The sequence below is a fragment of the Dermochelys coriacea genome, chromosome 3 (genome assembly GCF_009764565.3).
Source record: "Dermochelys coriacea isolate rDerCor1 chromosome 3, rDerCor1.pri.v4, whole genome shotgun sequence".
NCBI lineage: Eukaryota > Metazoa > Chordata > Testudines > Dermochelyidae > Dermochelys > Dermochelys coriacea.
The window spans coordinates 107,286,114-107,299,111 of record NC_050070.1 but is presented as its reverse complement, the minus strand read 5'-3'; the positions used below and the strand labels follow the sequence as shown (position 1 = coordinate 107,299,111).

General features: G+C 36.6%; 1 protein-coding gene across 17 annotated transcripts in view; it reads left to right on the top strand.

Moving 5' to 3' along the window:
• REPS1 (RALBP1 associated Eps domain containing 1) overlaps nt 1-12,998 on the top strand; it is a 112,672-nt gene that overhangs the window by 53,146 nt on the left and 46,528 nt on the right. For 13 of the 17 annotated variants that reach the window (XM_038393866.2, XM_038393869.2, XM_038393864.2 and 10 more), the window contains 4 exons: nt 4,607-4,734; nt 5,257-5,419; nt 5,753-5,816; nt 6,736-6,890. In XM_038393866.2, coding sequence (XP_038249794.2) covers nt 4,607-4,734; nt 5,257-5,419; nt 5,753-5,816; nt 6,736-6,890 — 510 coding nt within the window. The remainder of the gene's footprint in view (nt 1-4,606; nt 4,735-5,256; nt 5,420-5,752; nt 5,817-6,735; nt 6,891-12,998) is intronic. The other 4 variants (XM_043511098.1, XM_038393868.2, XM_043511096.1 and 1 more) reach the window with 1 other exon arrangement.

Below are 12,998 nucleotides of genomic sequence, written 5' to 3'. Positions count from 1 at the left end.
TACTTTACTGATAACTTTATTCAAGAGTCTTTTCAGTAGTTCAGGAGAAGAAGTTGAGGGGCTGCACTCAAGCGTCATATGTTGATGTTCACTAGGGGCACTTGTCCAGACCAAATGAACATGGCTTTAGTAGAGTTTCTGTGAATTCAACGCCAGGGAGCACCAACTCACATGTGCAGGCACAGAGGTGATTCTCAAAGTTAAAAGTAGATAACCTTTATTCACTTGTTCAGACTTCCCCTCTTCCCCCCAAAAAAATCCATATGCCAACAATAGTGAATGGAAAAGTAACCAGAAGACCAGAACAAGATTGTACTACCTAAAAAGAAAACAATTCTGCTGATACCTTAAGATTACTTAAAAGATGTAGTAATTAATTTGGTGCTACCAGGTTTTTCCCCAGGGAATTCTAGTGCCACAATTCAAATTGATTGAATATGTAACTGTTTCTTGTTTCAGATGAAACTAGAGTTTTTTGAAGTATATGGCAAGTATACTATGACTAGGCTTGGAAGCATAGATTTCAGTTAAAATCTGATAAATGTTAGTAATTGTCCATTTTTCTCTTCACCTAAAAACCTGTGAAGAATTCAGTCTTAATTGAAATTCAGGAATAAAAGTTAAAGCATATGATGAAGGGTAAAACTTTCATAAGTGACTTAGGAGCCAAAGTCCCATTTTCAGAAATCACTTAGGAGCTTAGTCCACTTGAAAGTCAGTGGGACTTTGTCAGTTAGGCACTTCTACAGGTAAAATTTTCAGATAAATAGTACATTTTTTTGCTGTTTACTTCATCTGGCAGTCAATAAAATGTAAGACTTAATTTCTCAATTTATCCTCTTTGGTAGTAGCTAAACTTTGAATAACTAGATGGGTTTGATTGTATAAAATCATGTTTTAAATACAGTATTTAATCCTTTATTAGTTATCAGCAAAAAAAATCGTATGCATTTAATGTATCCGTATAAGCCAGGCTCTGGCTGACTGTAATATGTATCACTTTGATCCATCTGTTCACATAAAAAAACCTCATCCATAATAAGTTGCTAAATTTATATTGAAATAAAAGAATAACAGTCAATATCTTTGAGGATTTATATTTCCTGTCTAGTATATTAAAAAAAAAAAAAAAGACAGGATAAAAATAGAGTACTGGCACTTTTGGGGAAAAAAAAACCTACCTGTTCAAATTTATAAAATAAAAACAGAATCCTTCCAAGCCTACCCAGGCAAAAGCAATTATTGCAATTAATTCTTTGATGCTATAGTCCTGTACAGATGGTATAAAGAAAAGGAGTACTTGTGGCACCTTAGAGACTAACAAATTTATTTGAGCATAAGCTTTCGTGAGCTACAGCTCACTTCATCGGATGCATCCGATGAAGTGAGCTGTAGCTCACGAAAGCTTATGCTCAAATAAATTTTAGTCTCTAAGGAGCCACAAGTCCTCCTTTTCTTTCTGCGAATACAGACTAACACGGCTCCTACTCTGAAACAGATGGTATAGAAATACTGAACCATTATTCTGACAGGAATAGAAATACTACAAGTGATAGTCTGATGATCACCACAGAATCAGTTTTAGTTTTGTTGTGTGAAATTGAAGCTTGTAAAAACTCATGAAGGAAGCTGTCTTCTCATTAGCAACTGGCCGACAATGCACAACAAAAGCAAAGCAAGCAGGCAAGGTTTAGTAAACATAATACAGGAACAGTAGAAGTAGGAAGATATTAACTTTAGATGTCCAGGAACCGTAATTCATATAAGCCTTCCATTGACTTTAGCGACTTTTGTTTCAGGTCTGCAGGATCCAAGAGGTAAGTCAATAGTTGAGGGGGAGGTGACAGGTTCTCTCAGACCTCCATACCCAGTAAGACTAACTTGGAAAGTTCAATTACCTCTCATCCACCATAGTTAAAGTAGGCATCCCTGGCAGACCAATTAAACTAAACCTTGTTTGGTAAAGTTGTGTAAAAACTGTCTGTACTATAGTATTTTCAATACATGTTTTTGAATTTATTTTGCATTTGCAGGTATTGTACATCTTTAAAGCGGCTCTTGTAATTCTGCTTCTGTTTAGGCAGGTCAGTCCTGCCCTGCAGCTGAACTTCATGTTCAGGATGGGAACTAAGCTCTACCTCTGTCCAGAACTTTGTCCAGCTGCAGACCTGACAAAACTTACAGGAATAGGAGCAATGTCAGATCCCATCTATTCCCCCAATAGTGCTGTAACCACTGCTCAAAGCATCTCAGAAGTGAGATGAACAGCTGAGGGAAGATTTGGCTCACTATCTATGGGGCCCAACACAGGCACAGAAACACGAAGAGAAATTCTTCTGAGATGCATTAGCGGAGCTGCTCCTACTTAATTTTTTGGCTAATTAGGCTAGCTACTAAGGAAGAGCGTGGAAGCAGAGAGCAATTTGAGATCACCACCCCCTCTCAGCACTGTTGGATTAAACACTACTCTAGCTCACTGGCATACAAGGAATGGGTCTGAGGAAGTAGTTGTGTACATAAGAGAACTAAAACAATAGTTCTAGCTAGGAATCCCAAGCACAGTTTAATGTTTAGGGTGTGGATTGTAGCACCTTTCGCCTACTAATATCGTTAAAACTATTAATTACAATGATAGTTAGAAGAAACTAAGTAATCTAAAATCTCCCCCTACATTAGACTTCCCCTATTTACAAGTGGGAGAAAGTTCTCTGGAAACAAATCTAAGTAATATCCTGTATTTTTTCTTGTAATATATGTAAAGTATAATAGACCCCAACAATCTACAGTGCACACTAGCAGATAGAGTAACAGGTAAAAGTTTTCTGTACCGTTTGTTTTTCTGCGTAGTTTTTTTTCTTCTGAAAAAAGTGACTTAATATTCTCTAATCAAGTCCCCAGCCTCAAGGGTAACTTCATCACACTTAATCTTAATACATATAAACATAGAGTAATTCTGGAATTACATATAAATAGTCCCAGAAACAGTTTTTTCTTAACATTTTAGTTATGTCTCATTATCTTGATTTTTTTTTGAGGTTTTGCCTATTCTGTTCACTATCCATAATCTCCATGAACCTGGATCTGTTGATAATGCTCAAATTCTATGAAAGAACTACTTGTATATACTAAGTTTTCTGTCATGGTAATTTACTTATGGACTCCCATCCTAAGAACAGCTTAATTGTTCTTGCTGCATAAATTTGGTTCCAAGTTGAAGAGTTAACAGACTATAATGTGGTGAATGTTTTCTCCTTTCTTCGGATGTGCAGTGTGTAGGCTTCATGATTGTATCATGAGAGTCAAATAGTAAGTTATGAACCCACTTCTTGCATATTTAGCACTGGATGCATGACGTAGAAATGTACTTGTGAGAATTTAACATAACCTCAATATTGCATATAAGCACTGTACAACTTTCATTCTGTTTAAAATCTTCAAGGGAGCCAATTTCACAACTGCTCCTTGGTCTTCCAGGGGTTTAATATTTTCTACTTGATGTAGGAAACAGACCTGAGTCTTGTGATTCTTCCAAATTTTTTAAATTTTCCTGATTGTCCTGTTCCTTCCCAAGACTTCCTTCATTTTTTTTATTGTATCACAACTTTGGAGGAGCTTGAGACTTATTCCCCTGACATTGTGTGACTCAGATGGCAAAAAAAAAAGCTGCTATAGATATTTAAACATCAGTATAATGAAGTTATTAAACACTGAATATCAAACATTACATAATCAAAATAAGTTTGCTGAACAGAACACATTTATGAAAAACAAATCTGTACGGCTTTTGGTAAGCCTCTCGACCACCATGTTACATAATTTTACGGACTTGAGATTCAAGTATTGTTGAGTAAGTGTCACACTACCTTAGCAACAGAGTTATTAAATTATAGTTATCAAGAAAACGGATGCTCAAAAAATGAACTGTTTCTGGAATTACAAATCAAAACATTAAGAAGAAAAAAAAATAGAAATAGCAGAAGATATCTGAATTGCAGGAATGCCATATGACAACTTTAAATAAATGAATTAGTTTCTTTGCCTCTCAGTACAGTGTTTGGTTTCTCTTCTCAGTTCTCTTTGAAGGGAAAAATATGAAGAAGTTTCATTTTAATTATTCTTGATATAGCACATGTTCACAACCCAGATCTTTTTTCTAAAATTTACAAATACCAGTGACAGTAAGCAATCCCATCCTTTCTTTACCCTTTATATTTAAAGGATTAAATATAAACCATGATTTGAGGACTTCAATAGCTCAGACATTGGTGAGGTTTTTCGCAGGAGTGGGTGGGTGGGTGAGATTCTGTGGCCTGCGTCGTGCAGGAGGTCAGACTAGATGATCAGAATGGTGCCTTCTGACCTTAGTATCTATGAATCTGAGTATTGTTTCAGTATAAAATACTAATATTAAATAAGGCATTGGAGAATAGCTTTGAATTTTTTTCACATTACTACAGTCTGGTTTGTGATTATCTTCACAATTTTAATGCGCTTCTCTAGGTAGCACATTTATTTCAGTTTTCTAATGACTTTGTTCAGCTAAAATTTTCTTAAATTTTCCTTAGGTTGTTATATTTTGAAAGGGAACTGTTTCTTCTGCTTTCAGGCTCATCTACTACTGGTGATCCCATATGGTCTGGCCATTCCCCGCCACCACATCAAGAAAACTGGGTCAGTTTTGCAGATACCCCACCAACCAGTACTCTTTTAGCCATGCATCCTGCTTCTGTCCAGGTGTGACATTTTATTGGTATTCATTTGATTTGCTTCATTCAAATTAATGTTGCAATCATCTTTTTCATACTTTCACTGCAGACTCATACTGTGGACCCAAATTTATTATGTTTTGGAGGTCGGAAATCTGTTCTATGCTTATTTTCCCAACAGATACTTCTGTATCATTGCGTTAAGTATTATACCTTTTTAATCTAGTAAAGCTTTTCAAAATTAAAAATTTGCGAACATTTGAAAAGCCAAATTTAAAAGTAACTGAGATTATTTGTACTTTGCTTTCTCTGCATACACTCCATACTTTTTTGTTGCTTACATAATTGCAGTCACTTCTACACCATTTAATGTACAGAAATATTTCCTATAGCTTGATAGTCCCAAATATGCAATCTGCTGACAGCTTCCTGCAACACTTAAACTTCTACAAGAAATAACTAAGCTCTGAAGGCAAGTAGTCTAGAGACAATGGCAGTCCATGTGATTGTTTTAGACAGATAATACTGAGGAAAAAATGTTTCATTGCAGGACCAGACAACAGTACGAACTGTAGCATCAGCTACAACTGCAAATGAAATTCGTAGGCAATCGAGTAGTTATGATGATCCCTGGAAAATAACTGATGAACAAAGGCAGTATTATGTAAATCAGTTTAAAACCATTCAACCTGATCTAAACGGCTTTATTCCAGGTGAGTTCTTTAAACACAGAAGTTACTAGAGGTATAGCAATTTTGTATTCTCAAAGACAGCGTGCTGGTGGACATGGATTTATATACCATTTTGTAAAATCCTACGTTTACTAAATTATTGGTACCGTACAGCTCCACTGTGATGAAAAAAACTGAAGCTTTGAAACTAATTTGTCTATACAATAGGTCAGCTTTGTTAGTCTTACTCTTCTAATTAGCACCATTCCCTTAGACCCTTTGCTAAATTGTTTAATTGTTTTTACCATAAACTTTAAGAGCCTTAGATTGGTAAGCTTGCAATAAATATTAAGCATTATTGTTTTAATATTTCAGGGTCTGCAGCTAAAGAATTTTTTACCAAATCAAAACTACCTATTCTTGAGCTTTCTCACATTTGGTAAGTGTGAAGTGTCAAAGTTTGGGGTAGCTATTTTTGAGAACTGCGCTATTTCATATTAGAGCTGTCTCACAATCAGTCAGCACCTTTCATCTTCCTTCCTAGAAAGTGTCGCCTGACAAAATGCCAGCGCTATTCTAGTGTCAATCCTGTTCCCATTTAAGCCAATATTACATTTTCCACTGACTTCAGTGGGATCAGGACTGGGCCCCTACTTACCAGGGAGCTAGAGTCCACAATGTCAGGTACTTCACACAACCAAAATGTGTTGAAATTGCATGGAAAAAGACTCATTTTTGTCATGCGTATTTCATTTAGTCACACTTGCTTCTGGGTAAATTTGTTAGTCCCACAATGACTTAAACAAAAAGCTTGCTCTTCATTTCAGTGTAGAATGAGTGCTACAATGCCAGACATACTCATTCAATAACTTGTCCTCAACAGATTTGGTCTCCTTCATTAGCTGTTCAGATAACTTGTATTTTGGATTCTAATTTAAATAAGATTGTTCCCTCATTAAATAAAAGCATGTAAAGTGTCAAACTGTAATATCTACATGCTGAAAAACTGCTGTATTATAATCTGCCACTAATTTACTTGATGCAGATAGTGCTGAGCAGAACCATCAGTCCTTAAAAATGCAGAAAATAAGGATAGTAAACTAAAGACTTAGAATGTAATACTAAATGAGTTTAAACCCGGTCATTAATTTTAGAACCCGACATTAATGAGGACTCATCTCTGTCATTAAAAACACTCAAAATGCATAGCACTGTAGGTCCTAAGTATTAACTGGAAATGGAATTATATAAAATACACATCTAACAATCTTTCAGATAAGGCAACAAAAGAATATAATCTGAAAATAAAATGGTTTAGAGAGGAATTTGATTTTATTTATAGTAAGTTTTCCTTTTAGGGAACTGTCTGATTTTGATAAAGATGGCGCATTGACACTGGATGAGTTCTGTGCTGCTTTTCATCTGGTAGTTGCTAGGAAGAATGGCTATGACTTGCCTGAAAAACTACCTGAAAGTTTAATGCCCAAACTGATTGATTTGGAAGACACAACAGGTAAGATGTGTGATGCTAAAGAACCTTCATTGTATGTCCAGATGACAATCCAGTTAAGGTTACAATCAAATAGCTGGTATTTGCAGAATTGCAAATTAACTTAGAAGTTTAATTTATTTTATGATGGTACATGAAATGATCCACTATCCTGAGTCATGTAATACATGAGGGTAAAACTTTCAAAAGTGCTTGCTTGACTTAAGAGTTTTAATGCTTAGTACTTAAATGCCAAAGTCACTTTTGAAAATAGAACTTAGGCTCCTAAGTCATATAAATGCTGGTGAAAATGTTACCTATAGCCAGTGTTACCTATAGGAGAAGGATGACTTTGTTGTTAAAGCACAGGAGACCTGAATACTATTCCTAGCTCTGCCACAAACTTCTGTGGCTTTGGATAAGCCAGTTAATCTTTCTGTGCCTGTTTCCCTACCTGTAGAATGGACTAGTTACCTGACAAGGATGTGATGAGTCCTGTTCATTAATATTTGTAAATCACTTTGATTTTCTTGAATGGAAAATGCAAACTACCATTTCCTGTAAATGATGTATATAGAAGTAAATTGTTTTGTGCTCATCTTTTGCTTCTTTATAGTGCATAAAGAAGCCCTGAATTTTATTTTAAAATTTTACTTCAGAAATACCAAACTTGCTTTGAATGTTAAATCTTTTCTTTTTTTGCGCTTGAGGACTTACAATAATTGGCATTAAAATTAAGTAATACTTAACACACTGAATACATATTTAATACAAAAAAATTTCATGCGTCTCACAATGTTTACTAAGGTGGGAAAATATTAGCCTCGTTTTACAGATGAGGAAACTGAGGTGTGCAGAGCTTATGGAAGGGCAGAGAATGGAAACCATTCTGTGCCCTCTCCGGTGGACCATGCTGTTTTTTTGCTGTAGAAAGGCCAAGGAAATTAGAATGGGAGCTTTCTTCGTCCTTTATATGAAGATGCTGAGTAACTGAAGCTTTAACAGCTATTCGCTAGGACAGTTGTAAGGTGTTACCACAAAGTTAGTTAAATTTGGAGGAAGTGGTTTTCAGGTGTGTCTTCCTTGTTACTGGTGGCTTTTATCAGCCTAGTTTACCAGTCATTGATAGCCTTCTAGGGGAAAAAATTAGACAAGATTTAGCAATAGATAGAAACCAGTTGGGCCATGACACACATCATAAAGAGGCAAAAAGGATACAAACTGGATTTGTATTTTCTCTTTTTTCACTTTTAAGCACAGTAACAAATGAGTACTATTACTAAATCTTAAATCTTAGTAGTTTGACCCAAAAAAAACAGGTGGTTTTGTTTTGTTTTAAAATCAGTAGGAACACAACTTTTTTTTTCTTCTGCTATGGGTGTGCACAGTATGGTGACCACTGTATAGGGATATCTTGTCTATTTTTAGTGGTCATTCTTCAGTGTTTTCCTCTCATAAGCTGAAGTATTTGCCAATCTTTGCTAAAATGATTTAGATATTTGATATAGGTAACTCTAAAAGTCAATCAGACACTCTTCTTCTCTCTACTTCAAAAGTATGAATTTCACTTCTGTCTTTCAGTTGTGCGCCAAGTTTCTACTTAAGTGCAATAGCTGTCTTTCCTTTTCCTTCAAAAATTTAGGGGCATTCTTCCAAGGCTTAATTTACTAATGCCCACTTCTAAAGACAAAAGCTGTATTTGAACCTCCAAGTTTGAATCTGAAACTTTCATTTAATCTTTTTCACACATGAAGCAGTTTAAGAGCATTGAACATTGATTTGGGTTGTCTGCACTAGACAGTTGTACTGCTTTAACTAAGTAGACAAGCTCCCCGAAGTGCGGAATCTGTTACATCCGTATAAAGGTGCTTTTTACTGGTATACCTACTCTCATATGGGAAGAATAACCAAACTTAGTGTGTGTAATCTTTATCCCTGTATAAATTCATCTGCCCTAAGGCTTTTACCTGTATTACTGTTGTTGTTGTTGTTGTAGTAGTAGTGATAATAATCAACTCTAACCAAAATAGTTATACTTTGAAGTGTAGACCAGACCTTAAACCAGAAAGTTTTGCAGCTGGCTGCAGCTTCATCTAAAATGTGAAAATTTCCAGGTCAAAAATGCTACAATGAGCTCTATATATGAGGTGTGAAGTAGCCTTCCAAATCATGGGAAAGCTTTTCCAAAATAAAAATCAAGATGACACTGTTTTCTATTATGAAAAATGACAACTCTTGTGACATTGCTGTGAGAGCCTAGCATGGAAGATATTCTCTGACCCACTCCACTAATCCTGGCTGTGCTTGTGAAGGCCTCGTGTCTTGCTTCATGTAGACAACTCTAGAATATTCTTAGAGCTCACTTGCTATTTTATTTAAATGGGGTGACTTGAGTGCACTCATGGTAAAATGTTCAGTCTTTAGTGAATTAAGATCTTTCCTGTGAGTAGGATTAAGGGCTTTAGCAAAAGTTACTGGTGGAACTAAATTGTTGTAGCTACACCAGTGCAAGCCCTGAATTATAGATGCATTTAAACTTGTTAGTCCTCGTTTATATCGATTTAGGTTAAGCTAATACATTTAGTTTAGTTGGCAGATCAAATTACATGGATTCAACTTTTCTACTGCAGACCAGCCTAAAGACATGAATAAACTGAGCTTCTGTAATGCTTGTGTGAAAGCCACACTACGGTAAAACTTGCTTCAAACAGCCTTCACAAAAATGTAAGAATTTTTTTTTTCAAATTCAATTTATAGTATTTGAGCATATCTTGCCATGTGTTCTTTGGGCTGGGCAAAATGGGATGAAGCTTTTCTCAGATAATAAGCTTTCTGGACAAAGGAGAGTCTTCTACTTTGTACAGAGCATCAACCAAAGTGGAACCCTGATTTTGATTGAGGCCTCTAGTTGCTGCCAAAATATGACTAATAATGGATTGTGAAAATTATTTTAATAGCAGAATTATTTGAGTAACATCACTGGCTTTTCCCTCTTGTATCAAATTCATGTTTTTCATCCTCTGTTTCAAGGATCTGAAAAATGACACCCTTACCTCTCTGTCCTTTCCTTAATGGATTTTTTCTTCCTCCCATGCTGCTGTGCTCTGTGCTTGGAACTCGCTGTCCGCTCTTGCATGTTTTTGGCCAAATTCCTCCTCTAAACATTGCATAACCACATACTTTTTGTGATCAGAAAGTATGTAACAAATCATATTTAAACTGCTACCTTCAATTCTTGGATTAACCATTGCCTGATCATGCAGTATACTATTTAAACAGTGCTTCTACCTTAGACTAGATTGTAGTGTCTCTAGGGCAGAGATGACTTTTTTGTCTGTAACTGCATCAAGCATGATGAATTGCAAAAGCTAGTGGAAGAAAATCAAATGTCAAGTAAAAGTAAGCTTTTCATGTACTACTACATTTATAGAAGAAATACTGTCTACAACATCTTGGGGCCACTTAAAATTTCACACAAATCATAGTCCTAGAATTTAAGGCCAGAAAGGACAACCAGATCATCTAAATAGAGGTCGCAGATGTATGTAACAATCCTATAGTATCTTATTCTACATTGCTGTCCTCTGATGTGTTCAATTTGAATGGGTCACATCAGCAGTTTTCTCCACATACACATCAAAAGCTGGATGATTACTGTTTGCATTACAGTAGCTCTAAGGAGCTCAGTCAGGGTCAGGACCACACTGTGCAAGGGGCTGTGCCAGTATACAAGAGTTTGCCCTAAATTTACAAAGTGTCAAAGAGTGAAAACAAATGGGAGGAAAGGACGATGTGAATTAAAAATATCGGAGCATCAGGTCAGACGAGTTGTATGTACACTTAGCATGTTTGAAGTCTCATGCTGTTTATGTTTATAAGTAAATTATATCAGTATTCTTGTTGACTGGTGGCTTGGATGACATTTTATGGTCTGGCACTGAAATGTGCAGTAATTTACATTTCAATTCCTGTTATGTGAGTAACATCTTTAATATCTTCCACTATCACCTGAGTATAGAGCCTTGAACCATTCACATAATTCAGAAGCAGTTCCACTTTTTTCTTGTAAATTTGCATTCGGGCCAGGTAACTGCAGTAATGCCATTTCCTTAAAAGAAAAACAAGCTAAATCTGTTCCTTTCTTGGATGACTATTAAGGTATACCTGTTTGGAAGTAGCAGTTGCCTTACTTATAGTTTATGGATCTGTGGAGACCTGAGGAATGGGTGCTTTTCAGACTTAATTTCTCACTATTTTACAATGTCAAGTTAGAAAGTGGTAAACTTACAGTACTTTCTAGCTTATTAAACTAAACCCTTGCTCCTGGACCATATTTTGTAGAAAGCCTACCTAATCCTTCAGTCTACCTCTAGTAAGAATAATACCTATTATTATTATTATTATTTATTTTATTATCACCACAACACCAATTGAACCATCATTCTTTTATTAAATCTAAAGGCCGAATGGTCTTTATACAGCTGCTGCAATGTGCCTTAAATGCCTAAGCAATCATCATAGTTGGTCATTTACAGACCCATTCTTCAAGAAAGACCCATTTCCTTCAAAATGACTATTAAGGCTTTGGGGAGGCAGGTGGTAATTATCACCACCTGACCTCCCGTTAGATAATTTGTTTGACTACTATGAGTTCTATTGGGTGGGACTGTACAGAGTTATGTCCATAACTTTTCATTATCAAACCGAGCATCTTCCTTTCCCTTCTCGTCTAATGTTGTTTCCACTACCTCTGCTAACCCTGATTGTTCAGTTCTCTTTGAGCTTTGCAGTGTTCTCAGAGTTTATAATTTTTTATTTCACATATTTCCACATCTAGCACATTATACTTTAACTTCAGTATGTCACTTTGTGCTGCTGTAGCCTACGAGGCTTCACTGGCGACAAGGTTTTGAGAACATACATCCTTGGTCTTCTCATTCAGCTTATTAGCTGCTTCTATGGCTTCACTGAGCTGATTCTTATGTTTTCTACATTCATCAAGGTGGTACACTTTGCCTGCAGAACTGTAGCTGCCAAATACAGTTCCTGAAAGACTGCTGCCTTCAAACTGTGCCGCCTTTGTTTTGTGATTACTTAAGAAAGCAGCAGTTAGTTTTTTTCCCCATAACTTCCCATGGGGGTCTTCTAGTCAATATTTCCATGCAGTCAATGGACCTCTGCTGTACTTTGCCAAAAATGGATATGCATAGGTACTTATTATGCCTTCCGTTTCCTTTCTTTTACTGAACTTCCCTGTAAAAGACCCTTATAGTGGCCCTGGAGGATAGGATGCTGTCCCTTCTGTCCAAGGGTATGGAGCAACCAAACTTAGTGTCAGTGGGATTCTGGACAAGCCCCCAAAGGGAGGGGGCGTGGTGGTGGTGGTGGTGATGTTTGTTTATTCATTTTTACATACATGGTATCACCACGATACCATTCAACCATAAATTTCTTTATTAAATCTAAAGGCCTAATGGTCTTTATACAGGTGCTCAAAATAGACCTTAAATGTCTGTCTGATCGTCACACCCATATACTAACATGCTCTCATAAGTAAGACTGTGATCTAATCATGAGTATTTTTAATAAAAGTCAGGATCAGGTCATGGGCAAAAAACAAAAAATCACAGCCCCATGACCGCTCCATGACTTTTACTAAAAATACTCATGATTGAATCTGAGGCGGGGGGAACACTGGGTGAGGAAAGCCAGAGGCCTGCAGTTGGGGAAGAACCCCAGGGGGCCCACCACTGCTTAGGTCCCAGCTAAAGGAGGATTTCTGTGGGGCCTGTCACCGCTCTGGAATCCCTGGGGGGAGGCAGAAGTGGCCAGAGGCAATGGGTGGAGAGCTAGGGGAAGCAGCAGGGGCCAAGGCACCAAAATACAACTGTACATTATTTTTATTATTGTCTGCAAACGAAAAACCACACAACCACCCTACATAAATAAAACAATGATATGAACATGTATATGTGCATATTTTTGTTTTTCCTAAAGTTAATTATTTTAGGAAAATTTGTCAGTGCAGCTACCAGCAAGAATTGGTGGCCCCACACAGAGGCCATCAAAAAAAATTCTTGGGAGAATCCCTGACCTATGATCAGAATTCTTACACCACCTTTCCAGGTATTA